This window comes from Chlorocebus sabaeus, chromosome 22, assembly GCF_047675955.1.
Source record: "Chlorocebus sabaeus isolate Y175 chromosome 22, mChlSab1.0.hap1, whole genome shotgun sequence".
In the NCBI taxonomy this organism is placed as follows: Eukaryota; Metazoa; Chordata; class Mammalia; order Primates; family Cercopithecidae; genus Chlorocebus; species Chlorocebus sabaeus.
Window position 1 is genome coordinate 91991069 of NC_132925.1, and position 27993 is coordinate 92019061.

Here is a 27993-nt window from a genome sequence, read left to right on the forward strand (position 1 = left end):
TGGGGATTGTGGGTAGTTGTTATTCTGTGCCAGGTCTTGGACTGTGGGTGCAAATACAAAAATACAGGTGCCATTATATCTGTCCTCTGGGAACATGGTGAAGACCATATTTCCTGACACCAAAGAAAGGAAAACAGGGCCCAAGAAGGTAGCTCAACATTTAGTAGATTGTGGCGAAACCCACCAGAACAGTGTAACACTGCTTGGAATTGATGTGCTGGAAAGTCAGGCTGTCCTACTGAAGGATAGTGGGGCCACTCATAGGAATGCTGGAATCCCCATCCAGCAACCCAGTGGGCATGCATGGCTATAGAGTTAAAGATGCATCACCCTTTTTTTTTTTTTTTTTTTTTGAGGCAGAGTCTCGCTCTGTTGCCCAGGCTGGAGTGCAGTCGTGCGATCTCGGCTCACTGCAAGTTCTGCCTCCCGAGTTCATGACATTCTCCTGCCTCAGCCTCCCCAGTAACTGGGACTACAGGCGCCCACCACCACGCCTGGCTAATTTTTTTTGTATTTTTAGTAGAGACGGGGTTTCACCATGTTAGCCAGGATAGTCTCGCTCTCTTGACCTAGTGATCCACCCGCCTCGGCCTCCCAAAGTGCTGGGATTACAGGCGTGAGCCACCGCGCCCAGACAAGATGCACCACCTTTAAATGCAAATTTTTGTATTTTTAGTAGAGAGAGAGACTCACTATGCTGGCCAGGCTGGTCTCAAACTCCTAGCCACAGGTGATCTGCCTGCCTCAGCCTCCCAAAGTGCTGGGATTACAGGTGTGACCCACTGCACCTGGCTAGGAAAAATTGTTATAACATGGTTTAAGCAGGAATACTATGATTACACACACAAACACACACACGCACACCACGCCCTCCCCCGCCAAGGGGAAAATGCATTGAAAAGGACTGGAAGTAAGTATGTTATTCCAGGTTTCTCTGGGTGAGGAGTTGATGGGTAAGATTTTGAGATGGAACAAAGGGGATATTTCATTGGAGCCTTGATGCTGGTGTTTGGACCTGGTGAAATGACAGAAGAGCTGTCTAGAGCATGCATGGACAGGGTCTGCACAGAAAAGCCTGTGGGGTGTGGAAATGGTGGTTTGGTCTGGCTGGAGGTGGGGTTAGAAGTGAAGGCTGGTGGCCAGGCACAGTGGCCCACGCTTGTAATTCCAGCACTTTGGGAGCCTGAGGCAGGCGAATCACCTGAGGTCAGGAGTTCGAGACCAGCCTGACCAACATGGAGAAACCCCATCTCTACTAAAAATACAAAATTAGCTGGGCATGGTGGTGCATGCCTGTAATCCCAGCTACTCCAGAGGCTGAGGCAGGAGAATCACTTGAACCCAGGAGATGGAGGCTGGGGTGAGCCAAGATCGTGCCAGCCTGGGCAACAAGAGTGAAACTCCGTCTCAAAAAAAAAAAAAAAAAAAAAAGTGAAGGCCAGACACGGTGGCTCACGCCTGTAATCCCAGCACTCTGGGAAGCCGAGGTGGGTGGATCCCCTGAGGTCAGGAGTTCAAGACCAGCCTGGCCAACATGGTGAAACCCTGTCTCTACTAAAAATACAAAAAATTAGCCAGGTGTGTTTGTGCACGCCTGTAATCCCAGCTACTCGGGAGGCTGAGGCAGGAGAATTGCTTGACCCCAGGAGGCAGAGGTTCCAGCAAGCTGAGATCGTACCACTGTACTCCAGCCTGGGCAACAGAGTGAGACTCCATCTAAAACAAAAAAAAAGAAGTGAAGAGCAGGGCCAGGGTGGGTCAAGGGCTCTTGTAAGTATTTAGGGAGATGACCCTGTCTTTGAACAGACTGAGACAGCAGCTTACAGAGGGAGTGAGAAATCCTGAACGTGGAGAAGATTTAAAAGGTAGCATGGGGTTGGCTCTGATAATAGACCTTCTCTCTGAATGAGTCTTTTGTGTCCTTCTCCTCAGGTTCAGATTCAGAACAAGAAAGTGGATATCTCTAAGGTCTCCTCCAAGTGTGGGTCTAAGGCTAACATCAAGCACAAGCCTGGTGAGTGGCGCCTCCCTTGCCCACTGGGACTACCAGGGTATGTAGTCCTGCCATGGGCCAGCTGGGCAGCCCGCTGGCTGGCAAGGGTTTCATCTCTGTGCCTTTAGCGTCCCATGAAGACTACCCAGGACACAGCGGTGGAAAGAATACAGTCCTCGTTCTGTCAGGGAGCGGGAGTTCAGGTGCTAACCTTTCAGTGGAGGAGGATCAGTTTCTTACGACAGCCATCCGCACAGGCATTCTCTTGAGTACCCACTGTGTGCGTGGCACTATTGAGCTAGGCCTGGGGAAGCGGTGCACTCTGAGCTGAGAACCTGGGTTGCCTTAAACGAGGATTACAGGAGCTACTGCTGAAGGAGCTGTATAGAGAGCAGTGTTCAGGTCCCACCTGTCAGATTTAGAAGCAAAGGGCGCTCCCAACCAGTGAAGCATCAGCCACTAGCCCTGGCAGGAGAATGGGAGGCGTTCAGCAACTTGCACTAATGCAGTTTCCTTCCAGCAACATGGTTGGCCCAGCAGCCCTGTGGAAGTCACTGTGCAGAGGCTAGGCTCTTGCCTTGGCTAGTACCCTTGCAGCCTTGTGTCCTAGTTCCTGGGTCTACAGCAGATTTGTAGGTAGGATTGCTGCAGCAGCAGGCACACTGGCTGGCCAACCTGGTATCCCAGAAGGCTAGCCACCACAGGCCAGTTAAGGTGAAGGCAAAATTCTCTTCCCTCAGGGCAGGTGCGGTCTCTCACACCTGTAATCCCAGCACTTTGGGAGGCCGAGGCGGGCAGATCACTTGAGATCAGGAGTTTGAGACCAGCCTGGCCAACATGGCAAAACCCTGTCTCTACTAAAAATACAAAAATTAGCCAGGTGTGGTGGTGCATGCCTGTGGAGAATTGCGTGAACCTGGGAGGCAGAGACTGCAGTGAGCCAAGAGTATGGCACTGCACTCCAGCCTGAGCAACAGAGCGAAATTCTGTCTCCAAAAAGAAAAAAAAAAACTCCCTTTCCCTCTCAGCGAAGAGTGTGATCCAGTTTAGAATGTGTTCTATTTAGAAAGATCTAAACAGTTCCATTCTTAACCATTTTTTCCCCTTTTATCTGGGAAATCTGCTCCTATGAGATACTTCCTTCTCTAATGGCACTGAGTCACTCAGGGTCTAGATTTTGCCAGGGCTAGGTTTCCCAGTATGGGATACCGGGAGACCTTGGCCAGAAGCTGTGCATGGAGGTCTGCCATGTGAGCTGAGAGGAGAAGGAAGAACAGGAGAAGGGGCCCAAGGGGAGCCACACTGCTGAGCTTAGGAGGGGCTGGGTACTCACAGCAGCTCATCCCACACCCCTCCCCTTGGTCTCATGGGCACCCTCTGGCCAGTGAGCTCTGAACCCTGGGCTTGAGTTCAGACCACCTTCACTCCCCGTCCTAGCCTGAGGTCACTAGATCCCGCGGGCCTGCCTTGGTCCATGTCTTTCCTTTCTCAGCGCACAGCCTCGGGGCCACTCTCCTTTTTATCATTCCTTCTTTTTGCTACAGTGTGATACAGTTAGGGGCTCAGACAATTTTCACAACCTGTCCCTGTCAATCACCAGTTTGGTGGTAACTCTGGGTGAGTCCCTTCTCTTTTGCAGCATGTTTTACCAGCTGTGAAGCAGGGATCGTGGCCGTGATGACAGGGCATTCATGAGAATTCAGTGAGGCTGTGCCTGAGAAGCACTGCATGGCCCAGTTAGCGGGAGGGCATTCCCATACCAAGTAGGGAAGCAGAGGCTTCGTCCCGGAGGCTGTGCTCGGAGCCCCAGGCCTGCCCAAGCCTGGCCTACAGCTCGGTGGCTGTGGCATGGGGTGGTGGAAGGGATGGCATTCCTTCTCTTGGAGCTATTCCCACCGGCTGGACGGAGAGATTGTCTCAGCCTCACTGTGATAAGAGAAGCCCTCTTTAGACAAACGTGTTCGCTGTTCTTCGTTTGCCACCCAGAAGCAGGTCACATCTTTCTCATTTCTAGATTGGGCATATCACCAGTCCTGGTTTTGCCTGCAGGGATATTCCTCTGCCACCCTAGGTGACCAATTCCTTTGTGGTTCCAGGTGGAGGAGATGTCAAGATTGAAAGTCAGAAATTGAACTTCAAGGAGAAGGCCCAGGCCAAGGTGGGATCCCTTGATAATGTGGGCCACCTACCTGCAGGAGGTGCCGTGAAGGTAGTGAGTGGGTCACTGGGGAGGCACAGCTGGGGAGGGGTGGGGACTATGCAGCTAGGGTCAGGGTCCTCACAGGTAGGCACCTGTCACCGCCCCTCAGTCTCTTCAGGAGTCATGTCTTCACCCACACCATTGCTGTTTTCCCATCGTGTATCATCAGTCCTGACTGAGGCAGAAGTGAAGAGGCCCCAGCCCAGCCACCCCTCACCTGTCAGCTGGAGGCAGAACCTTGCTCCTGAGAGCCATGGCCTTCCTAATTAAGCCCATCCAGGCATTTTAGAAGGCCACAGGCTGGGACACAGACCCCCACCAGGCGAGCGGGGGTTCTGCACCACACAGTTCTCCCCGGCTGTCACACAAGAGGGGAATGTGGGTTCCCACCCCATGTCAGGCTCCGCTCCTGGGCTGGGAGCAGGACAGCACATTCTTGGCTGCCAGCGACAGCAGGCTGCCTGGGGCCTCCCTGTGCAGGGCTCTGGGACAGCTCAAGTGGCAGAGCTTCACATCCTGGCGACTGACTGGGCCTCTTCTCCCTTCCCTCTCTCCTCTTTCCTCCCTTCCTCCTTCCACAGTACTGTGAGACCTTCTGTGTGCCAAGATGCTGTCTATCCTTTGTTCCATGTCATCGGTGGGTGGGGGGCCCATGAGGGGCATTTTGTAGGCCCCGAGCATGAGGAAGGCTGCTGCTGCTCGGGTTCAGGTGCGCAGGGGAGAGGGGCCGGGAGCCGCTGCCCTGGACCTTCCCTTCCGCCTCTGCTCCCCAGTGCCAGCCACTGCCCAGCCCATCCCCTGTCCCATCCTCTCCTGATGCTCTGACTGAAGCCTTGATCAGCTTCCACGAACATCTGGGGGGTCCTTGCTGCCACAGGCTCTCAGTTCGTGCCCCCCACGCCTTGTGAGGATGCCGTTCTCGCGCCCGTCTCAGTGGGGTGTTAACTTGACTTTAGTCTCTTGTCCAAGGACACAGTGAGCGAGTGTGTATTATCTCCGTTTCTTTATTAGTTCTGGAATCATGGTTTTAAATTGAGGCCTATTTCTCTCACTATGCCGATTAGAAACCACTTCTGCCTTGTCACTTTTTGGGTATTTGACGACACAGACTTTCCAGCTCCCCAGTGACCTCTCGCAGCTGTTCTCTCTTCTCTGCCTTCCTCACACTGAGTGTTCCATGTGCCCCAGATGTCCTTCTCCTATGAAGCCCTCCGGGCCTCCACAGTCTCCCTGGGTTATACCTCCTTGGACACCTCCTTGCTGTCTCCCGTGGACCCCTGGTCCCAGAATGGTGCCCAGCACAGACAAAGCCTCAGTGCCTGCGTTCCTGACCAGACAGATGTGCAGGCAGGGCTGCCCGGGAGCTACTGACGACCCCACTCTGTGTGCAGGGGGTGGCCTGGGTCCAGGGAGGGTTTGGGAGGGTGGGCTGCACCCTTTGGGGGGCTACCCTTCAGGCTTGTTGCTTACTGTTGTCATGGGTAATTTGGTACCAGCCTGAGGCCTGGCACCTCTGCCCTCAGAGAGGCTTCATCAGAGCCTCACATGCCACAGAGGGGCTCTGAGAGTGTCACTAGCCCAGCTGCTCCTGACCCTCGGGAGTCGGTCTCCCAGGTGAGGTGGGGTGGGTGGGGCCAGGGCACCTGCCTGAGATTCTCCAAGCGACTGTGCCTTGAGCCAGTGGGTGCCGGGACAGCACGGGTGGGGGCTGTGTGTGAAACCCACCACCATCACCCATCCCACTCCCCTCCCGACTGACCCTGCACTGTCTCCCCCACTGTTTCATTGTAGACTGAGGGCGGTGGCAGCGAGGCTCCTCTGTGTCCGGGCCCCCCTGCTGGGGAGGAGCCGGCCATCTCTGAGGCAGCGCCTGAAGCTGGCGCCCCCACTTCAGCCAGTGGCCTCAATGGCCACCCCACCCTGTCAGGGGGTGGTGACCAAAGGGAGGCCCAGACCTTGGACAGCCAGATCCAGGAGACAAGTAAGTGGCTGGGCTCGGCCTAAGGGCCAGCCAGGGGTCCTGCCACTGGCCGCAAATTGAAACTCCTTTGTTTTTGACTAGAGTGTGGACTAAATTTTAACGAAGTAACCTTTTATTTTCCAGGCATCTAATGATGACATTCTGGTCTCGTCTTCCGTCTCCCCCGTGTTCCCCTCTTGTCTCCCCTGTTCCCCTCTCCCTTCCCTCCTCCCATGTCACTGCAGATTGAGACCTACAGGCTGACGTTCCGGGCAAACGCCAGGGCCCGCACCGACCACGGGGCCGACATTGTCTCCCGCCCCCCACATTTCCCTGGCGGCCCCAACTCGGGCTCCCGGGTCCTTGGCCCTCTTTCCCGGACTGTCCACTAGACCAGTGAGCGCTTGGGCGCCGGGCAGCCCGCTAGGCTCGCCTTCCCTCCTGCTTTGCAGCAGCAGCCCCACCCACCTCCTCTCACGCTCCAGCCCAGGCCCAGCTCCCTGCTTTGGTCTTGCCCCATCACTGCGCCACTGCTCCGTAGAGGAGGTTGGGAGGGGGTTGGGGTGGCTGAGGCTAAGTTGGGATCTAGGAGAGGAGAACTAGATTCCACCCTCATCTTTGTTTGGTTCTTTGGTCCAAACCCAAAAGAAACTGACATGCCCTCCCTCCTTCTTGGGTCTACCTGGAGGGAAGAGTGGAGGCGGATTTTGAGTGGTGACAGGACGCTGACTGTGGCGCTTAAGCCACTGCCTCTCCCTCTGGCGCCACGAATGCCCCCCCCCTCCCCACATGCAGGTGGTGTCCGGCCCTTCCTGCTGCCCTGCCCCAAGTTGGGGGTCAGTGCTGCCTGTCCCCATGCTTAACATACCCGCCTAGCTGCTGTCACATTTTTCTTGTTTTGTCCTTTTATTTTTTTTCTAATAACCTAAAAACTGGCGAAATAGTTCTGCAGGTTGAAGCCATGTCTATATGAAAGTCCTCAGTAAGTGTTAGAGGGAACAGGGCGGAGAGATCCTTACGCCACCCCCGCTGGAGGATGTGGGCAGCTTAGGGCCCTGGAGGCGGTACAGCAGGGAAGAGGGGTGCAGAGGCTGTGGCTGGTGAGCCGGTCGGGCACACAAGGGGCTCTCGGAGCGTGCACTGGTTGGTTTTGCCATTTTGTTGTGTGTATGCTGCTTTTCTTTTCTAACCAAGAGGCTGGTTTTGGCATCTCTTTCCCATTCCCTGGGATCTGGTGGTCAGCCCTAGGATACAAAGCCAGGGCTGGAGAACAGGAAAGGGCCAGGAGATGGAATTCCTTCAGGCCGGCACCCGCACCCTAGGACATGCAAGCCCTCATGTCCAGCGGAGCCTCATGCGGATAGTGGGAAATCAGGTCTGGAAATTTAAAAATAAAAGGCATGAGACTAAGGCCATCTGCTTCCCTTACGCCCTGACTGGAGAGGGGAGGGAGGAGAGGCGAGGCCCACAGAGGGCATCCCAGCTAGGCCTTGGGATGGCTGCAGTGAGGAGAAATCCTGGGAACTGTATTGACACAAAGATTCTTATTGCACTTGTATTTTTTGTATTAAAGTTTGCATGGTTTCTAATAAAGGATTCAAACATAAGTTTGTAGTGAAATGGCCTGGAAGATTCCAAGGGCTTCTCTGGAGGGGACTGGCTACAGTGTAGATTTGCCTCTGAGGCTGCCCCAGACTTGGCCTCCTCAGGCCCCTCCTGACCTCTGCCCTTCTCTGGTCCTGGCATCCCTTGGAGCTGGAGAAGGAAGGGGTCTTGACTTAGGTTTAGATTTGATCTCCATGTGCAGGGAGGCAGTCCTGGGCCTGACAGCTCCTCCCCCTTTCTGAGGTAGCAGTGCCTTATGGAGGTGTGGCACCATGTCTCTAGCTCCCCAGGCACACACCAGGAAACTGCAGGGTCTCACGGAGGAAGTGCTGCCTGGGCCAGGGGGACCAGCTTTCCTCCAGAGACCATGTGCAGAACACTTCCGCTGTGCCCAGAACATGAGGGAGCCAGTGTTTCGTCAGCAGGAGGAAGGGCCTGCTGGGAAGCTGGGATGAAAGTGAGAAGGAAACAATGAGGGTTGGGTAGTCAGGAGACACCACAGGGGCAACAGCACAGGCCCAGAGTACCTGCTGCCTCTGCTGCGTCTGTCCCGGGGTCATGAGGATGCTGAGGTTGACGACAGGTTCCAGGTCCTTTCGCTCCTTTGGCCAAGGGTTGGGGGGAGGTGGCCCAAGTGGCATGCTCTCTAGGTAAGACAATAGGAGTGGTCAGAGTTCCCTCGAAGGATCCTGCACACCAGAGCACCTGAGAAGGCCAGGACCAGAGGCCCTGTGTGATGTGTACTCCGCAGCCATTTGGGGTGGGACAGTTCTGTACTTCCCGATTTGCTTATGGCTCAGCCATTACCTGTGTCAGTCTGTGATTCTGTTGTAACAGTTTTAAGAGTAAATAAAGCTGCCTGATGTCCCATCACACAGGCTCCGTGCTTCTGTGTCTCGGTTTGCATCTACCTCCCTGATCCTCCTGCCCTCAGCTCACCCCCTTGCATCAAGGGACTGAAATGCCGTGTGCACATGATCTCCATGACCTCGGCATTCAGCCCCTCGGCTATGAACTTGTGGATGTGGATACAGGAAGGACCACCGTGCACACAGCCCTGGGCCTCGGCTACCTGCGGAACTCTCCCCCAGTCTGCCTGGTAAAGGGCTGCTCGACACTTACTGCCCAAAACTACAAGGACAGTGACAGTTCTGACAGGCTTCCTGTGGTGGGTACCCAGAGGAGCAGCTGTGCCAGGGGACTGGGCTGGTTAACAGCACGGCTGCTTCCTGCTCTTGGCGAAGGAAGGAGGTTCTAACCCCCTTCTTTCTCTCTCAAGACTTGGGGCCACAGGCAGCCCGTCCCCCAGCAATAAGCATCTCTCTTCTCTACCTTCCTTCTTCCTCTTTGGGGAACCGTGGCCCAGTGTATGGAGGCCCTGAGAGAGGAGCCCCTAGTGGACAGCAGTGGTCACAAGGGATAAATAGAACTTTATTTTAAATAAACATTTGCACTCTGTACACAGCCCCAGCAGAAGCAGGGCTCAGTCGTCAGCTGTCTTGCGCACATCAAAGCTGCCACACGGTCCTCGCAGCAGCTCTGCCAGTAGCGCAAGCAGCTGCCCGTGCTCCTCCTGCACGCTGGGGGGAAGTGCAGCCAGCTCGCTGCGCAGGCTCCGCTCCACCATGCGGCCCAGGGCCCGCCGCAGCTCCCTCAGCAGCCGCACGGTACGCGAGTCACCCTCCAGCCGCAGCAGGTCACTGTCGCTCAGTGAGATGGTGGCCCGGCGCCCGTCATCTGAGGGAACGGAAAAGATGGTGGTAAGCTGTGGTGAGGCCAGGCCCCAGAGGAGCAGCTGCAGAGCGGGGTGGGCGGGAGGCCTGCAGGCACCCACCGCGGATGTGCACGTCCCCGTCGGTCAGGAGCAGCACAGCTAGCGGGTGCACCTGCGAGGAGTCCCGGACGAAGACGCTGCCATTGGACTTGACCGCCATGAAATACGTCAGCCATCGGCTCCGCAACCGTGTGGCCTCCCTAGGGAACACAGGGCTGGTGAGGCCACCCTTTTGGACCATCCCAGCTGCCCCATCCAGGCCTGCATGCCCTCACCTGTTAATGGTCGACTTGTGCAGCAGGATGTTGCCTGATTTGGTCCTATATGTGACGCTGTTGGGCTTGAACTTCCCCTGCCGGGTGACCTTGCCCTGCCTCACCTGCAGGGATGGTGGAAAAGATGGGTGGGGCTGAGCAAGGAGCTGCAGACAGGGAAGGAGGCTGGGACCTGGTGAACTCCACTCCCTCCCAGAGGCAGCACCTGGATGAGGTTGGGGTAGAGGCCGGCCATCAGCACGCCCTTCACCAGCTCCTCCTCCTCACTGTACTCGTTGCACTGGGCAGAGGCCAGGGTGCAGTCCGAGGGCTTCCCCACCAGGAAGGCCTCATAAATGTTCTCCGAGAACTGCTTGATGAGTCCTAGGGAGACAGAATGTGCAGTGAACCTACAGCCCCTAGCCACAGGCTGGGGTAACAGCAGCTCAGTGGGGGTGGGAGGGGTGGGAGGGGCTCAGGAAAGCAGGCGTGGGCCCAGCTGACCGTGGATGAAGCGCAGGCTAGGTGCGTAGAGCAGGTTTTCCTCCAGGTAATTCTCCCTGGAGCTGCGGTCCTGCCAACGCAGCACCTCCTCCCAGCCGGCGACAGCCCGCACAAAGGCCAGGTGGTCACTGCCACTGTCGTGGCTCAACAGTGCTTTCACCTGGGAGGGGAAAAGAGGGCAGCCGGGTCACAGGCAGGGGCTAGACAACGCCCCCTCAGAACAGCAGTGGGTGGAGGGCTCCAGGAAGGAGTCAGGACTGACCTTGTCCACCTCGGCCCGGTTCTGTAGGCTGCTGCTGAAGGGGTCCCGGGTAAGGCAGGAAACAACCACCAGTAGCGGGTGCAGGCAACGGAAGATGGCGGCCAACACTATCGCCTTGGCCAGCCGGGGGTCGGTGGAGATATGAGCCAGGCGCTGCCCCAGGGTGGTCAGGTACTCCCGCTGGTCCAGCACCCCTGCAACGGCTCAGCTGTCAGTGCCACCCTCAGGAGCTACTACCCGGCCCGGCCCAGCCCAGCCCAGCCCCTACATACCGATCTCCTGGAGCAAAATCACAGCCTCGTCCACTGCCTTGATGTTTGGACTGTCCACAGCCTTGGACAGGAACTCCACCGCCTACGACGAACAGAGCCAGAGCCCGCCATGAGCCTGCCTCCCACCTGTCTGGTCCCCAGGCCAGCCCCCACCCCGCCCCATCGCACCGTCTTCTCAGGCATGTGGATTTTTGCTTGCAGCACCAGGTTCTCGAGAGGCGTGCGCAGGATCTCTGGCACTTGGAAAGGGACCATTTTCTCCAGCCGGCTTCGAGGGAACAAGTGGTAGGCAAAGCCTGACTGGCAGCGGCCCGCTCGGCCCCGGCGCTGGATCACATTGGCTCTTGACACCCACACTGTCTCCAGGCAGGACACCTGGAGGAGGGGGCAGGTAAGCAGCACACAGATACCACTTCCTCAGTGCTTCCCCACTCCGAATAACCCTCACCAGCCCCCACATCAGGAACACTGAGACCCCACAAGCGTGGCCTTCTCAAGACACACAAAATAGGTCTAAGGTAGATCTGGGCTGCAGACCACCTCGAAACAGAGTCCCTCCCCCAGTGGTTGGCCAGGCCCAGGAGGTAGGTGCCACCTTGGTCTTCAGGTCATAGCGTTCTTCCTTGTGCAGCCCACTGTCCACCACATGCACGATGTCATTGATGGTGATGGAAGTCTCCGCAATATTGGTGGCCAAGACAATCTTGCGCACCCCAACTGGAGGCTGCTGGAATATGGCCTTCTGATCCATCATGGGGATGTTGGAGTGCACTGGTGGGCAAGACACACACTGGTTATGGGCACTGCTTCCACCAGAATTGCCCCCTGGAATGTGGGCAGGGCAAGGATTTTGACCCCATTTTGATGAAACAGGTGCAGATAAACACTATGCCCAGTGAAAAGTGCCGCAGCTTGGTCAGAAACCGGGACCCCCAGAGTCCCAGTTGGGTCAGTCCCCAGGACAAAGGCCAGGCTGGTTTCCGAAGGTCCCTGGTCCCTCTGCCCGGGCTCTCACCTGGCAGGATGAGGTACTTGCTCTCGTGCATGCCCAGGGCCTCCTGGAGGCGCTGCTGCACTCCTTTGATCTCCTGCCACCCAGGCAGGAAGCACAGGATCCCACCTGCAAAGGAGCCCTGGGGCATGAGCCAGCTGCTTCTGCAAGCGTGGCCAGGGCTGGCATGGGGCAGATGGGGAGGCACCCACCTGGTTCCCCACGAGCATCGATGTGCAGAACCAGATCAGTCACAAGGTCCAAATCGAGTGCGCATTCATCCTCAGACTGGGGTGGGGGAAGAGAGGCCACAGTCACAGCCCCGGGGTAAGGGGTCATGCCAAGGACACAGCCACCTGACTCAGTGAGACGGAGCCGCTTGACATCAACTCTAATCCTCACATGCGTGCCACGCACATGGGGTTAGTCCTCAGTTTCTATCAAGGAAACTGAGGACTGGGGAGGGTAACTTGCCCCAGGCCACCAAGCCCCAGGGCCAGGGGGGAGGGGCATCCATGGAGGAAAGGCCAGGAGCCTCGAGTGGGATGGGGGTGTCCCTCACCTCATGGTGCCGGTGCCGGTGCAGGTATTGGTGCTTGCCCAGCTTGGCCAGGATGTCCTCCAGGTAGTGCTCCTTGACCGGGTACATGAAGCCAGGCACCTTGATGACGGGGCAGCCACCAAAGTATCGGGAGAAGCGCTCATTGTCCCCTGTGGCACTCATGAGCACCAGCCGCAGGGCCGGGTTGAGCCGCTGCAGGCCCTTGAGCAGGATCAGCAGAAAGTCTGTGTTCACGTCCCGCTCATGTACCTCATCCACGATGACGTGGCTCACACCCTCCAGGCTGGGGTTGCTCTGCAGCTTACGCAGCAGGATACCCACAGTGCAGAAGAGCAGGGCCCCGCCTCGGGCTGGGGGCTTACTTTCCAGCCGCACCTGGAAGCCCACGTTCCGGCGCAGGGAGGGGCCCAGTTCGTGGCTGACCCGCTGTGCCACAGACACAGCAGAGATGCGGCGAGGTTGGGTGATGATCACATTGCAGCGGGCACCGCGGCCCTCGGTCACATAGCGCTCCAGCAACAGCTGGGGGATGCGTGTGGTCTTCCCACAGCCTGTGTCCCCAGAGATGACCACCACCGGGTGCTGCTCAATGGCATTGAGGATGGTATCCCGATGTGGATCCACAGGTAGCTGGGGGGCCTCCTGCCAGACTGGTCCTCGCCGCCGCCACAGTTCTAGCAGACTCTGGCTGAGACGTACCTCCTCTGCTTCCAACAGGGGCACATAGGGCTTGCCTGTGATAGGGTCACTGAGAGGCCCTGAGTCCTTGCCCAAGGGCAAGATGTCTTCACTCTGCAGCCGGAGTTCTGGGGCGATCCATGAACTCTCCACAGGGTACTGGGGGGCAGGGAGGCAAGCAAAACAATGAAAAAGAAATTCCTCATTACCACCCAACCAGCCACTCTGCAGGATCCGCCTGGGTCAGATGTTGTGGCCCAACCCACTGAGCACAGGATTAATTTAGTCCATGACTGCCGCGGGATCCTTGTGGGCAAGACTGGGCTGCTCAGGCCAGGGGGCTCCCAGGCCCCAAGCTCAGTGAAGAGAATGGGGAGGTACTACTGCCTATCGCAGGTAGAGGCCTTCGGTCTGAAGAGATGGAGGCAGACTACAGGGGGCAAGGGTGATGAGGGATGCAGGGCCTCTTACATGGTTCAGGAAGGTCTCTATCTTGCGGAGGATGGGCTCGGGCACCTGGATGGTGCACGGTCGGCGCTGGGTCTCACCCAGCTCACGCAAAGAGGCCAGGTTATACATGGCGTGTGTAAGTGGTTCATTGTTCCTGTCCACCAGGCCCAGGCTCTGCAGGGAGACATGCAAGACTCAGTCTATGCTCTAGGGCTCCCCAAAAACCAGCCCAGACAAGCTCAGGAGCTCCGAGGCAGAAGTTGTGCCAAGTAATGTCTAAGAGATTTTGGATCTTGGCTGACATGGTGATGGAGGGAGAAATTATGAACTAGGAAAACGTAAACTTACCAAAATAAACGTTTTAAAAAATGAACTAAAGTTAATTCAGGCCAGGTGCAGTGGCTCACACCTATAATCCCAGCCCTTTGGGAGTCCGAGGCAGGCAAATCACCTGAGGTCAGGGGTTCAAGACCAGCCTGGCCAACATGGTGAAACCCCGCCTCTACTAAAAATACAAAAATTAGCTGGGCGCGGTGGCTCACACCTGTAGTCCCAGCACTTTGGGAGGCCAAGGCAGGTGGATCATGAGGTCAGCAGTTCAAGACCAGCCTGGCCAAGATGGTGAAACCCCGTCTCTACTAAAACTACAAAAAATTAGGCAGGAGTGGTGGCGCGCGCCTGTAATCCCAGCTACTCCGGAGACTGAGGCAGAGAATTGCTTAAACCTGGAGGGGCGGAGGGTGCAATGAGCCGATATTGTGCCACTGCACTCCAGCCTGGGCGACAGAGCGAGACTCCATGTCAAAAAAAAAAAAAAAAAATTAGCCAGGCGGGTGGCCAGCACCTATAGTCCCAGCTACTAGCGAGGCTGAGGCACAAGAATCACCTGAACCCTGAAGGCAGAGGCTGCAGTGAGCGGAGATCATGATGGTGCACTCCAGCCTGGGCGACAGAGCGAGACTCTGTCTCGAAGAAAATAATAATAAAGTTAATTCAAGAAAAGCTAAACCTGACGTGTCACAGAACAGCCCTACGTCTGGAGAAGGCCCTGAGGAGAAACCACTCACTGTGCGGCTAGAGCCCCTCCGACATCACAGTAGGCCCCTGTCACCTCCGTGAATTCCCAACGTGTACCCTGAGACCAGCCAGACCAGGCCCTCAATGACGCTAGAACACACCCCACAGACTCTCTCTTCCTTTGCTGCCTCATCAAAGCCTTCCTCCCCCAATCCTTCCATCCCACCTCCCAGTCCCTACATGGCACCTGACCCATCTGTAACCCCATCATATACAGATACACGTGGAGTTTCCTATAAATGTCGATTATAATGCAACTTGATCAAACAAGCCACTGCAAGGAAAACACTGTGTCTTGCCTCCTTACGTACCTAAAGCCACCTCGCCAGAGATAAAACATGGCATTCCAATACCTCAGGCACGCGGGTAAACGTCTTGTGTTCCTGTCACCTCTAATGTCTGGACTCTGCTCACCCTTCGGAGCCCAGATCAAACACTTCCTCCTTAAAGAAGTCTTTCCACAACAGGGGCCAACCCCCTGCCTCTGGGCATGCTGGCACCATCAGCTGTAAGGACCTCAAGGAGAGGAATCTGGTCCTCGTTCTGCAGGACGTGCCAACACAAGCTCCTTGCTGCAAGAACAGGCTTCCGCCCTCTCCCCAGACTTCATGGGTTTTACCCACCAGCCTGACAAATGGCCCTCCAGCCACTGCAAAGCTTGTTCCTTCCCAGACAGGCCCCACCATGCCAAGGTGCCTCTGCTCAGTGCGTGTGCGTCAGTCCAAAGCTCAGATGCCTCCAGTTCTACAGTCAGTCCTTGTTCTGCCCTCGAGTCACAGGTAGCACATCTATGCCTTCTATCTCACCACCTGCCTGTCCCCTCTTCCTCGTTTTCTCCAGGTTCTTGTTACCCCTCACCATCAGCTATAACTAAAACGTGGTTCCCGGGGCCAACTGCACCCATGAAATGGTGCACCTGACCATTCAGAGTAAAGCAGGCCCATTTCTGTCTTGTTCTGCAAACTAAACCTCCACCAACATGGGTTGAGATTACTAACTCCTCAGGCAGTCAGACACAATCCCAACGCCCTCCCACTACTGTGCCATCAGCTAACTCCACAGCCCCTTTAAAGAGAACTGCCATGGCCAGGAGCTGTGGCTCATGCCTGCAATCCCAACATTTCAGGAAGTGAAGGCAGAAAGATTGATTGAGCCCAAGATTTTAAGACCAGCCTTGGCAACACAGTGAGACCCTTGTCTCCACAAAAAATGTTTAAAAATTAGCTGGGAGTGGTGGCGCATACCTATGGTCCCAGCTATGCCGGACGCTAAGGTGAAAGGATCGCTCAAGCCTAGGAGGTCAAGGCTGCAGCGAGCCATGATCGTGCCACTACACTCCAGCCTGGGCCATAGAGACCCTGTGTCAAAAGAAAGAACTGCCAGCTGTCTGCCACGCTGTCTCTACCTTGATGCTGACTGCTTCCTCAATCTTCACTGCAGTCACAAGTCACATTATTCATTTTGGCCACAAAACCTGGGTTATCAGGATCATACTGGACACCAGGTCTGCCTCTCAAAACAGGCCCGGCTCCTCCCGGCTTTACACTATTCAGAACAATGAGCAAGTTTCCTCCCGGCCTCACCGGGTTCAGGCCAACAGTGTGGAAAAGCCTGGGGCACAGTCAAAGCATCTCCACAGGGGCTCTGGGAAAGCTGTGGCAACAGCCACAGGGCCTACAAGCGAGGCCTGCAGACCCGCTGTCTTTGTGCCAGGCAAAAGGCCTGCTGTGGTGGTTTCATTTCCTAAAACATGGGACCCATTTGCCACTGGCAGAGGGGAGCTTCAAGACATTCTCATGCATCACACCCAGGACCTTCCTGGACTCACCTTCAGTTTCTTGCAGGCCAAGGCTGCCGCCTTATTCTCAGCCTCTGCTTTGCGGCGCCCTTTGGCAACAAAGGTCATGGGGCAGGGCCAGAGCAGGGTGAGTGTAGACAGCTTGGTCTTGGTGCCCACAGTATGGAACTGCATGAGATTCTACATGGAAGGCAAGAGAGATGGTTACAGAAATGTAGGGAATGGGAAGAGACTTGGGGCGTTCTCAAAATGCCAAGGAGCCCAGAGACGGAATGAGCCACCATCTCAGCAGGTGCCCGGCGTGAGCCATGCTAGAGGTGCTGCTGCATAGCCAGGAGCAGGCCCATGGGCTCGGGCACTCTAGTCCCAGGCTCGCTTCTCCTGCTATACCTCGACTTCCACTGCAGAAGACAGTGCTTGGGCGATTCCACCACCTGCCCTCCTAGCCCAGTCATCTCAGCACCTTCGTGGCAGCTGTGGGTTGAAGCTGTCAGCATGAGCTAAAAACCAGGCACATCCTGCGGGAGCAAAAAGGCCCTGCACCCGGACAGAAGCTCTGCCTAACCGAAGCCCCTTTGCCTGGTAGCAAGAGAGAAACTCATACCTCACCAAGACCCACACCTCTAAGCCCTCCCCACTGACAATCCACCGCCCAGAACAGGTATGGGTCTTCTGCTCCTGCGGCCCCCAGTCCACGCCCTGTGCTGCTGAGACTTGACCTCCATTCTGTCACACTGACTGCTTTTCCTTCCACGCCGGAGTTCCACCAGCTGGCCGAGGTGTGGGCTGGAGGAACAGGCCCCCTCAGCCCTCTGTAAACCTGCCTTTGGGGAACACCAGACATGACCAAGTAAATGGCCCCCACACACACTTCTAGGAGACCCAACTCACCTTAGCTGTGGAGGATGACGTTGCAATCTGAATCACCTTGGCCAGAAGGTTCTTGGGAAGTGGAAACTGGGTCAGAGCCCTGATAGCACTGTCATCATCTGTCATCTCAAAGGAACTCCCCCTGGGAGGACCAAAAGTTTAGCTGAAAGAATCTTCTCTCTTCCTGGACCAATTTCCCTGAGGCTCTGAGATGTAAGGGTGAGGACACTGCACTGCAGCAGGAAGCCAAAAGGCCAGGAGGCATGAAATGGATGGGAAACCGGGCATCTCTGCTCCTCCCACAGCCACACTGGATGGGGACTGCGCCCTCCATTCCCTCACATAGGTAAGACAGCAGAGAGCAGGTTCTCCGTGCTGCTGTTCTGCAAAAGCCCAGCCACATAGAAGACCACAGCTGGCTGTCCCCCAAGAATGGGCAGACACACACTGAGTGATGGGACACACAGGCTGCAATGTGAGGCAGGGCACTCCCATCTCAGAGAAAGCTAACAGAGAACATGCGCCCATCCCCGTGTCAAGGCACAGCCAGCCTCCGCTGCATCCCCATCCCCAATCTGTACCTTGAGTCCCTGAGTGGGGTGTGGGAATCCTGCTGGGTCATGGACAAGAAGTCGGTAACATCTATGGTCCCTTCTTCTAGCTCTTCCTCCTCATCCTCTTCTTCTTCCCGGCCCAAAGAGCGGGATAGGCCCCCAGGTCCCCCTGGCCGAATGCTCTCCGGATTCAGCTGCCGCCAGGAAGTAGGGGGCATGGTGGGTTCAGGACGCCACCAGCTGTCAGCAGGGGAGCCAAAGCGATCAGCTAGCACTCGGTATTTGGCTGCGTCAAACAACTCATTCCGGGGACCCAGCAGACCCCAACCCTGGAGGGGAAAAGGGACGTTTAAAGGACTCATACCATCTTTACACCTCAGTCAGCCTGGCCCATGTCCAGCTACACCGTTAAGTCCCTTGTGTTGTGGAGCCATGGTTTTTCATCTGTTTACCCACTTCAGCCCCTAGTCCAGAACTGGGCATGGAATACTGAAAGATGCCTAGCTCTGATACAAACAAATAACCCCACATGGCAATGGGAGAGCAGAAGATACTGTTTGTTTTTTGTGTTTCTGACACAGGGTCTGGCTCTGTCGCCAGGCTGGAGTGCAGTGGCACACTCATGGCTCACTGCAACCTCTGCCTCCTGGGCTCAGGTGACCCTCCCACCTCAGCCTCCAAAGTAACTGAGACTAAAGGTATGCACCACCAAGCCCAGAGAATTTTTGTAGCAACAGGGCTTCACCATGTTGCCCAGGATGGTCCTGAACTCCTGGACCAAAGTGATCCGCCCACCTTGGCCTCCCAAAGTGCTAGGATTACAGGCATGAGCCACCACACTGAGCCCAAGAAGATAAATTCACATAGTTATCTAGGAAGCTTCAGTAAATACAGCAATTTAAAAGTACATAGGGCCAGGCGCGGTGGCTCACACCTGTAATCCTAGCACTTGGGGAGGCCGAGATGGGCAGATCATGAGGTCAAGAAATCAAGACCATCCTGGCTAACACGGTGAAACCCCGTCTCCACTAAAAATACAAAAAAATTAGCCGGGTGAGGTGGCGGGCGCCTGTAGTCCCAGCTACTCAGGAGGCTGAGACAGGAGAATGGCGTGAACCCGGGAGGCGGAGCTTGCAGTGAGCCGAGATCGCGCCACAGCACTCCAGCCTGGGCGACAGAGCGAGACTCTGTCTCAAAAAAAAAGAAAAAAAAAAATACATAGCCGGACGGGCACAGTGGCTCACACCTGTAATCCCAGCACTTTGGGAGGCCCAGGCAGGAGGATCACCTGAGGTCAGGAGTTTGAGACCAGTCTGGCCAACATGGCGAAACCCCATCTCTACTAAAAATACAAAAATTAGCTGGATGTGGTGGGAGGCACCTGTAATCCCAGCTACTCGGGGGGCTGAGACAGGAGAATCGCTTGAAGCCGGGAGGTAGTGGTTGCAGTGAGTGGAGATGGTGATGCTGTACTCCAACCTGAGCAAGAGAGAGTAACTCCACAAAAAAAAAAAAAAAAAAAAAAAAAAAAACCTATATAGCCCACACCATGAAACAGATATAACTTCTGTTATAAGAAGTTATATATATTCTTATAAGAATCCTGAAGGCCGGGCATGGTGGCTAACACCTGTAATCCCAGCACTTTGGGAGGCCGAGGCAGGTGGATCACCTGAGGTCGGGAGTTCGAGACCAGCCTGACCAATATGGAGAAATCCCGTCTCTACTAAAAGTACAAAATTAGCCAGGCGTGGTGGTACATGCCTGTAATCCCAGCTACTCGGGAGGCTGAGGCAGGAGAATCGCTTGAACCCTGGAGGCAGAGGTTGTGGTGAGCCGAGATCGCACCACTGCACTCCAGCCTGGGCAACCAGAGCGAACCTCCGGCAAAACTCCAACTCAAAAAAAAGAGAGAGAATATAAGAATCCTATGTTAGGAATACATTCTAGAGAAATAACTTGAAATGTTAAAGCTATTTATACAAAAATAGGATTTTAAATGTGTTACAGCTTCATGCTTTTCTACAGAAAATATAAATTAAACATTGCGTAAGTCTCTAGCATGTACACAGCAACATGCTGGCCACCAGCATCAGCAGGAGAGACAAGGCCTGGTCCTTGCCCTCAAGCAGTTCAGAATATAAGAGGCAGTTAGCCAGGGATGGTGGTATGTGCCTACAGTCCCAGCGACTCGGGAAACTGAGGCAAGAGGATCACTTGAGCCCTACAGTTTGAGGCTGCAGTAAGTCATGATCACACTACTGAACTCCAGCCTGGGTGACAGAGCAAACTTCTCTCCAAAAAAAAAGAAAACACGAATTTAAGTGGCAGAAGAGAAATGCAGACGGCCGGGGTCTAAGGAACAAAGACGTGAGTGAGATGAGTGAGCAGCTGAGAGAACAGGAGCAAATGCGAAGAAAGCATAGGTTGCAGGAGCTGCCACTGGGAGTGGTAAAGGTGAGAAAAACACGGCTTGTTGGGTGAATGTCAGGTCCATGTGACAGCAGATGGCAGGGGTCACAGGCCAGGAACCTCTCTACAGTGAGCTTTCAGTCCCACCCGAGTCACGACAAGCTGGAGAGTGACCACAGCCTGCCTTCCTAAAACTTTCTCCTTGGGCTTTTGAGATAATTTAATTTAATTTTTAAAATTCTATTCACAACAGTAACAAAAACCATCACCTACCTAAGATGAACTACGGTGGGTCAGAAAGGTAAGGACTAAGCATACAACTTGGCAACAGGATGTAAATCCAGGGAGATACACGTTCCTGGATGATAGAACTTTTATGTGTGAGGAGACAAAAACCTCTTAATCCATAAATCGAACACAATTTCAATCAAAGTCTGCAGAGGCTTCTTATTAAGCATTTGACAAACCAATTCTAAAGTTCGTCTATTAAGAATAGACGCATGAAAACAGCAGGATTCAGGGACAGAAGATGGGGCCAAGGCATGCCACACACACACCCGCGAACCCTTGGGGCAGGACCCGATCCAGGGCTCAGCTGCCCCACTTTTGCGTCACCGCCTCGCTTCTGACAAGAACGCCTCTGGTTCCACAGAGCAGCAATACAAGCACTCCTCCCTGGCCTGGCTTCCCCAGCAGGACAGCGCCTTCTCCCCCTGCCTTTGCAGCCACTCTTTCGCTAGACAACAGGACCTCGTCCCCACAGGCTCACTGCTGGTCCTGGCCATGCTCCCGCGCCAGTCCTGAGCTGTACCAACATCCACTTGCCACTATTCTCGCCATAACCTACGCGCCAACCCACTGCTCGTCCACAGCTCCCCTCACTGGCACATGCTGCTCCACCAACCCGTTCTTCCTCCTGCCTCCTCCACTGTCCAGGCGCTATCCGTGCAACTTCTCTAATACCTTTTTGTTGCTGTTCCTTTTCTGAGAGAGAGTCTCACTCTGTCACCCAGGCTGGAGTGCAATGGCATTATCTCGGCTCACTGCAACCTCTGCCTCCCGAGTTCAAGCGATTCTTCTGCCTCAGCTCCGAGTAGCTAGGATTACAGGCACGCGCCAACACGCCCGGCTGATTTTTGTATTTTTAGTAGAGATGGGGTTTCACCATGTTGGCCAGGCTGGTCTCGAGCTCCTGACCTTGTGATCCACCCGCCTCAGCCTCCCAAAGTGCTAGGACTATAGGCATGAGCCCTCATGCCTAGCCCTCTAATACCCTTGAAGAAACCGCCTCCACTGCTGCCGCTGGCGTTCTCTTCCATCCAGTGTCCCTGTCTCTGGTCTTGCCAAAAACTACTGCTGTCAGTGACTTTTCCTAAAGGCAAACTTGGCTGTGTCATTCTATCAATTACCACTAGTCAGAAGCCCCATTCTGCCCCTGTGACAGCAAAGGCCCTAGAGTTCTAGCTCCTCCCTGCCTGTCTACCCCATGACCCGGCAGGCAGACCCACATTCATTCTCATTCCCCACAGCCACGCATATTCACCCGGGCTCTAAGCCACAGTGGCCTGTGTCTGGAGTGCCTTGCTCCAGCCCTCAGCCCTGGCAAGGACCATTCTTCAAGAATAAGCCTCTTCTATTTAGGAGGCTGGGGTGCATTTATGTCCTCCCGTGGACACCTTCTTCTTGGCTGTGGCTGCTGACTCAGTCCCCTTTGCGCTGCCAGCACGTCTCACCAAGCCTGCGGGCAATGCGGAAAAAGACATCTGGTTTGGGGGGAAAGGGAAACTGAAGAACTGGGAGTACAGCTATTAGAGAATAAAAGGCTGAGTTCTAGAATAAAAAACAACTACTATAACCACAACGAGATCTCATCTCACACCCATTTAGGAACACTATGATCAAAAAAACAAAAACAACTAGGCTGGGCGCGGTGGCTCACACCTGTAATCCCAGCACTTTGGGAGGCAGAGGCAGGTGGATCACGAGGTCAGGAGTTCAAGACCAGTTTGGCCAATATGGTGAAACCCTGTCTCTACTAAAAATACAAAAATTAGCCAGGTGTGGTGCTGTGCGCCTGTAGTCCCAGCTACTCGGGAGGCTGAGGCTGGAGAATCGCTTGAACCCAGGAAGCGGAGGTTGCAGTGAGCCGAGATTGCACCACTGAACTCCAGCCTAGGCGACAGAGCGAGACTACGTCTCAAAACAAAACAAAACAAAACAAAACTATGCACATAGATGGGGAAGAGAAAAAGAGATGGAGAAAAATATGATAATGACCTGCTTCAGACAGGCTGGGATAGCCAGGCATAGTAGCTCATGCCTGTAATCCCAACACTTTGGGAGGCAGAGGTAGAGGCAGGCGGATCACCTAAGGTCAGGAGTTTGAGACCAGTCTGGCCAACATGGTGAAACCCCATCTCTACTAGAAATGCAAAAATCAGCCAGGCGTGGTGGCAGGCACCTGTAATCCCAGCTATGAGGGAGGCTAAGGCAGGAGAATCACTTGAATCCAGGAGGTGGAGAGAGGTTACAATGAGCCAAGATCATGCCTTTGCACCATTGCACTCTAGCCTGGGCGAAAGAGAAAGACTCCATCTCAAAAAACAAGAGTCTGAGTTTAAAGTGCCTTCAAACATGCAGCCAGTCAGTCAGCCAGGCAGAGGAGGATTTCTCAACTTCAGCATAATTGCTATTCTGGGCAGGGTAATTCTGTGCCATAGGGGACTGTCCTATGTACTGTAAGCTGGGAAGAAGCATTCCTGGCCTTGATCTTACAGCTGCCAGTAGCACTCCTCCACCTGTGTACAACGAAAATCCCTACAGACATTGCCAAATGGCCCCGGCCACTCTCAGCACTTTTGTTCAACATAGTACTAAAAGTACTAGAAAGAGCAGTCAGACAAGAAAATAAGGCATCCAAACTGGAAAGAAAGAAGTAAAATTATCCCTGCTTACGGATGACATATCTTATATATAGAAAACCCAAAAGAGAGCCAGGCACAGTGGCTCACGCCTGTAATCCCAGCACTTTGGAAGGCTGAGGCAGGTGGACCACCTGAGGTCACGAGTTCGAGACCAGCCTAGCCAACATGGTAAAACCCCATCTCTACTGAAAGTACAAAAAATTGGCCAGGCGCGGTGGCTCACACCTGTAATCCCAGCACTATGGGAAGCCAACGCAGGTGGATCACCTGAGTTCGGAGTTCCAGACCAGCCTGACCAACATGGAGAAACTCCATCTCTACTAAAAATACAAAATTCCAGGCGTGGTGGCACACGCCTGTAATTGCAGGCACTCAGGAGGCTGAGGCAGGAGAATTGCTTGAACCCAGGAGGCAGAGGCTGCAGTGAGCCAAGATTGCGCTGCTGCATTCTAGCCTGGGCAACAGAGCAAGACTCTGTCTCAAAAAATAAAAAAAATAAACAAAAAATAAAGAAGTTCCTCAAAAAATTAAAAATAAAACTACCATATGGTCCAGTAATATCTGCTCTGGGTATATACCCAAAGGGAATGAAATCCTCATCTCATAGGGATGTCTGCATTCCCATGTTAACTGCAGTATTATTCACAACAGTCAAGATACGGAAACAACCTAAGCGTCTATCAAAGGATGAATGGTGCATCTACACAACAGGATATTATTCAGCCTTTAAAGAAGAGGAGATCCAGCTAGGTGTGGTAGCTTATGCCTGTAATCCCAGCACTTTGGGAGGCTGAGACAGGTGGATCACTTGAGCTCGAGTTCAAGACCAGTCTGGGCAACACTGGAAGACTCCATCTTTACAAAATTAGTCAGCTGTGGTGGTGCACACCGGCAGTCTGTTACTCCAGAGGTTGAGGTGGGAGGATCTCTTGAGCCCAGGAGGTGGAGTCTGCAGTGAGCCATGATCGCACCACTGCATTCCAGCCTAGGCCACAGAGCAAGACCCTGTCTCAAAATAAATAAATAAAAGTAAAAACATGGATAAACCTGGAAGACATTATGCTAAGTAAGCCAGACACAAAGAAAATACCACATGGGCCGGGAACAGTGGCTCACACCCGTAATCCCAGCACTTCGAGAGGCCAAGACAGGCAGATCACTTGAGGTCAGAAGTTCAAGACCAGCCTGGCCACCACGCAGATAAAAAAAAATTTTTGTATTTTATCTCTACAAAAAATACAAAAATTAGCTGGGCGTGGTGGCACATGCCTGCAGTCCCAGCTACTCGGGAGGCTGAGACATGAGAATTGCTTGCACCTAGGAGACGGAGGTTGCTGTGAGCCAATATCGTGCCACTGCACTCTAGCCTGGGCAATAGACTGAGACTCGGTCTCAAAAACAAAACAAAATGAAAATACCACATGCTCTCTCACGTGGAATCTAAAATAAGCTGAATACACAGAAACAGAGTAGGCCTGGTGGTTACCGGGGCAGGAAGAAAAGAGAAATGGGGAGATGTGGGTCCAAGAATATAAAGTTACATATATATAAGAAGAATAAGTCTAAAGATCTAAGGTACACCGTAACGACTATAATTAATAATATTGTATTATAAACTGGAAATTTGCTAAGAGAATACATTTTTTCTTTTTTTTTTTTTTGAGACAGAGTTTTGCTCTTGTTGCCCAGGCTGGAGTGCAGTGGCGCAATCTCGGCTCACTGTAACCTCCGCCTCCTGAGGCAGATTCTCCTGCCTCAGCCTCCCAAGTAGCTGGGACTACAGGCATGCACCACCACGCCTGGCTAATTTTTGTCTTTTTAGTAGCGACAGGGTTTCACCATGTTGGCCAAGCTGGTCTCGAACTCCTGACCTCGTGATCCACCTGCCTTGGACTCCCAAAGTGCTGGGATTACAGGCATGAGACAGCGCCAGGCCAAGAGTACATTTTAGGTGCTCTTTTTTTTTTTTTTCTTTTTTGAGAGAGAGAGTCCTGCTTTGCTGCCCAGGCTGGAGTTCAGTGGTATGATCTTGGCTCACTGCAACCTCTGCCTCCCAGCTTCAAGCAATCCTCCCACCTCAGCCTCCCAAGTAGCTGGGACTACAGGCACACACCACCACGCCCTGCTAATTTTTGTATTTTTTATAAAATACAAAAAAGGCTTTTCGCCCTGTTGCCCAGGCTGGTCGCAAACTCCTGGGCTTAACTGATCCGCCTACGTCAGCCTCCCAAATTGCTGGAATTACAGGCATGAGCAACCATGCCCAGCCTTACGTGCTCTTACCACAAAATAAGGTAACTATTTGAGGTGATGGATATGTTAATTTGCTTGACTATAGTATTCATTTCATTCTGTGTTTATGAAAGTGTATATGAGTATGAAACATCATATTGTACACATTAAAGACAATAAAAAAATAACTATGCCAGGAGCCGTGATTCACACCTATAATCCTAGCACTTTGGGAGGCTAAGGTGGGAGGATCACTGGAGCCCAGGAGTTCAAGACCAGCCTGGACAACATAGTGGGACACCATCTCTACAGGGAAAAAAAAAAGAGGCCAGGCACAGTGGATCACACCTGTAATCCCAGCACTTTGGAAGACCAAGACAGGCAGACTGCTTGAGCTTAGGAGTTTGAGACCAGCCTGGCCAACATGGCAAAACCCTGTCTCTACCGAAAATATAAAAACATCAGCTGAGCATGGTGGCACACACCTGTAGTCCCAGCTACTTGGGAGGCTAAGGTGGGAGGATCACTTGAGCCCAGGAGCCAGAGACTGCAGTGAGCCGACACTGCGCCACTGCACTCCAGCCTGGACAAGAGTGAGACCCCGTCTCAAAAAGAAAAAAAAAAAGAATTAGATGTTCCATGAGGAACAAAATTATCCATGGTTGAGAACTACTGAGGTAGAACTACCCTATGGGAGATGGATATTTTCGAGACATTAAACACACAGAGAATGGTTGAATCTATAAGAGACAAGATTCCTCAGGGAGGAAAGAAAATTAGCTGGGCATGGTTGTGTGTGCCTGTAATCCCAGCTACCTGGGAGCTGAGGCAGGAGCTCTGGAGTTCAAGACCTGCCTGGACAACATGGCTGGACCCTATCTCAATCAATCAATCAATCAAGATGTTTTAGAGGGTGGAAGAAGAAAAGGTACTTGAGAGTGACCTACAGAGAAAAGAGAAGCAAAGGTCTTCCGGTGGCTGAGGACAAAATGCATGGCAGTGCCAAGGCTACAGAGCACTGAGGGGATACAGATGTACACAGAGGCCAGACAGTCAGTGTACACCTGTAATCCCAGCACTTTGGGAGGCCGAGGCAGAAGAATCACTTCAGCCCGAGTCTCGCTCTGTCGCCCAGGCTGGAGTGCAGTGGCCGGATCTCAGCTCACTGCAAGCTCCACCTCCCGGGTTTACGTCATTCTCCTGCCTCAGCCTCCCGAGTAGCTGGGACTACAGGCGCCCGCCACCTCGCCCAGCTAGTTTTTTGTATTTTTTAGTAGAGACGGGGTTTCACCGTGTCAGCCAGGATGGTCTCGATCTCCTGACCTCGTGATCCGCCCGTCTCGGCCTCCCAAAGTGCCGGGATTACAGGCTTGAGCCACCGCGCCCGGCCGATCCTGTCTTTCTTTAAAAGAAAGAAAAAGGTATTAACTGGCTCTCAAGTTAATATAAAATGGATAATTTTATCAGTCCCTTCAGATATAACCATTCATTAAGAATAGTTCAAAGTTCAACAATAAGGAAAATGCCAAGACGATGGGAGAGAGGAATAAAAAAAGAAAAAGGAAAAGGCCTTCAGAGAGAAAACTAAATACCTAAAGTGTACAACACGGAAAAGTATTTAGAGTGGTCCACTAAAGCATTTTTTTTTCTATTTTTTTAAATTGAGTAAAATACACATAGGTTGGGTACAGTGGCTTATGCCTGTCATCCTAGCACTTTGGGAGGCTGAGGTGGGAGGATGGCTTGAACCCAGGAGTTCAAAACCAGCCTCAGCAATATAGCAAGACCCCATCTCTATTTTAAAAAAAAAAAAAAAAAGGTAACTAGAGGGCATGAATGAAGATGGCCAAGTCAGCAGAGTAGAGAAAATACAAGCACAGAGTTGTTTGCAGTGGATCAGAGCCAAGGGCAAAAATCAGAGCACTGAGTATTTTTGAGGCCTACAGAAAAGAACCAGAAGAGGAAGAATCTGAAAAATAAACAAAAGAGCGAGAGAGGAGATGCAGAAGAGACACAGAGAAGGGGACTGTTAGTTTGGGTATCTGCCTCCTCCACATCGCATGCCAAAATGTGATCCCCAGTGACAAAGGTGGGCCTGGTGGGAGGTGTTTGGGTCATGGGAGCAGATCCTTCATGAATGGCTTGATGCTCTCCCCACAGTAATGAACGAGTTCTTGCCCTGTTAGTTCACACAGGAGCTAGTTGTTTCAGTGACTCTAGTTTATCTCTTGCTGTGGGACACACCAGCTCCCCTTCCCTTCCACTATGACTTCCTGAGGCCTCACCAGAAGCCAAGCAGATGCTGGCACCAGGCTTCCTGTACAGTCTATGGAACTGTGAGACAAATAAACCTCTTTTTTTTTTTAAATACATTACCCAGTCTCATATATTCCTTTGTAGCAATGGACTACTACAAGAACAGAGAAAAGAGATGGGTATTATGGGGGCCCAGAATAGCAACAGGGACCTTCCTGTTCAAATGCAGGAAGGAGAAAGGAACAGTAAAAGCCTGGAGACCATGAGAAGAGGAGAAGCTGAGGGAATACGCATCCTGTGGCTTTCTCTTGTCAGAACAGAGATGAAGACTTAGGAACCCGGCCAGGCGCACTGGTTCACACCTG

The 27993-nt window shown here is 53.4% G+C and overlaps 2 protein-coding genes across 15 annotated transcripts in view; one reads left to right on the forward strand and one right to left on the reverse strand.

The window, feature by feature from the left end:
• MAP4 (microtubule associated protein 4) overlaps window positions 1–7760 on the forward strand; it is a 221976-nt gene extending 214216 nt beyond the window's left edge. For 9 of the 10 annotated variants that reach the window (XM_073010256.1, XM_073010255.1, XM_073010254.1 and 6 more), the window contains 4 exons: window positions 1933–2014; window positions 4090–4202; window positions 5985–6174; window positions 6298–7760. In XM_073010256.1, coding sequence (XP_072866357.1) covers window positions 1933–2014; window positions 4090–4202; window positions 5985–6174; window positions 6298–6305 — 393 coding nt within the window. In that variant the 3' untranslated portion in view covers window positions 6306–7760. The remainder of the gene's footprint in view (window positions 1–1932; window positions 2015–4089; window positions 4203–5984; window positions 6175–6297) is intronic. The other variant, XM_038004002.2, reaches the window with a different exon arrangement.
• Window positions 7761–9168: 1408 nt separating this feature from the next.
• DHX30 (DExH-box helicase 30) overlaps window positions 9169–27993 on the reverse strand; it is a 51810-nt gene continuing 32985 nt past the window's right edge. For all 5 annotated transcript variants that reach the window (XM_007984057.3, XM_007984064.3, XM_007984059.3 and 2 more), the window contains 16 exons: window positions 17832–18133; window positions 17272–17392; window positions 16411–16560; window positions 13527–13679; window positions 12378–13214; window positions 12028–12103; window positions 11840–11944; window positions 11420–11595; window positions 10993–11199; window positions 10825–10906; window positions 10553–10746; window positions 10291–10450; window positions 10013–10170; window positions 9808–9911; window positions 9593–9732; window positions 9169–9495 (listed from right to left, as the gene is read on the reverse strand). In XM_007984057.3, the coding sequence (XP_007982248.1) occupies window positions 9242–9495; window positions 9593–9732; window positions 9808–9911; window positions 10013–10170; window positions 10291–10450; window positions 10553–10746; window positions 10825–10906; window positions 10993–11199; window positions 11420–11595; window positions 11840–11944; window positions 12028–12103; window positions 12378–13214; window positions 13527–13679; window positions 16411–16560; window positions 17272–17392; window positions 17832–18133 (3219 nt within the window). In that variant the 3' untranslated portion in view covers window positions 9169–9241. The remainder of the gene's footprint in view (window positions 9496–9592; window positions 9733–9807; window positions 9912–10012; window positions 10171–10290; window positions 10451–10552; window positions 10747–10824; window positions 10907–10992; window positions 11200–11419; window positions 11596–11839; window positions 11945–12027; window positions 12104–12377; window positions 13215–13526; window positions 13680–16410; window positions 16561–17271; window positions 17393–17831; window positions 18134–27993) is intronic.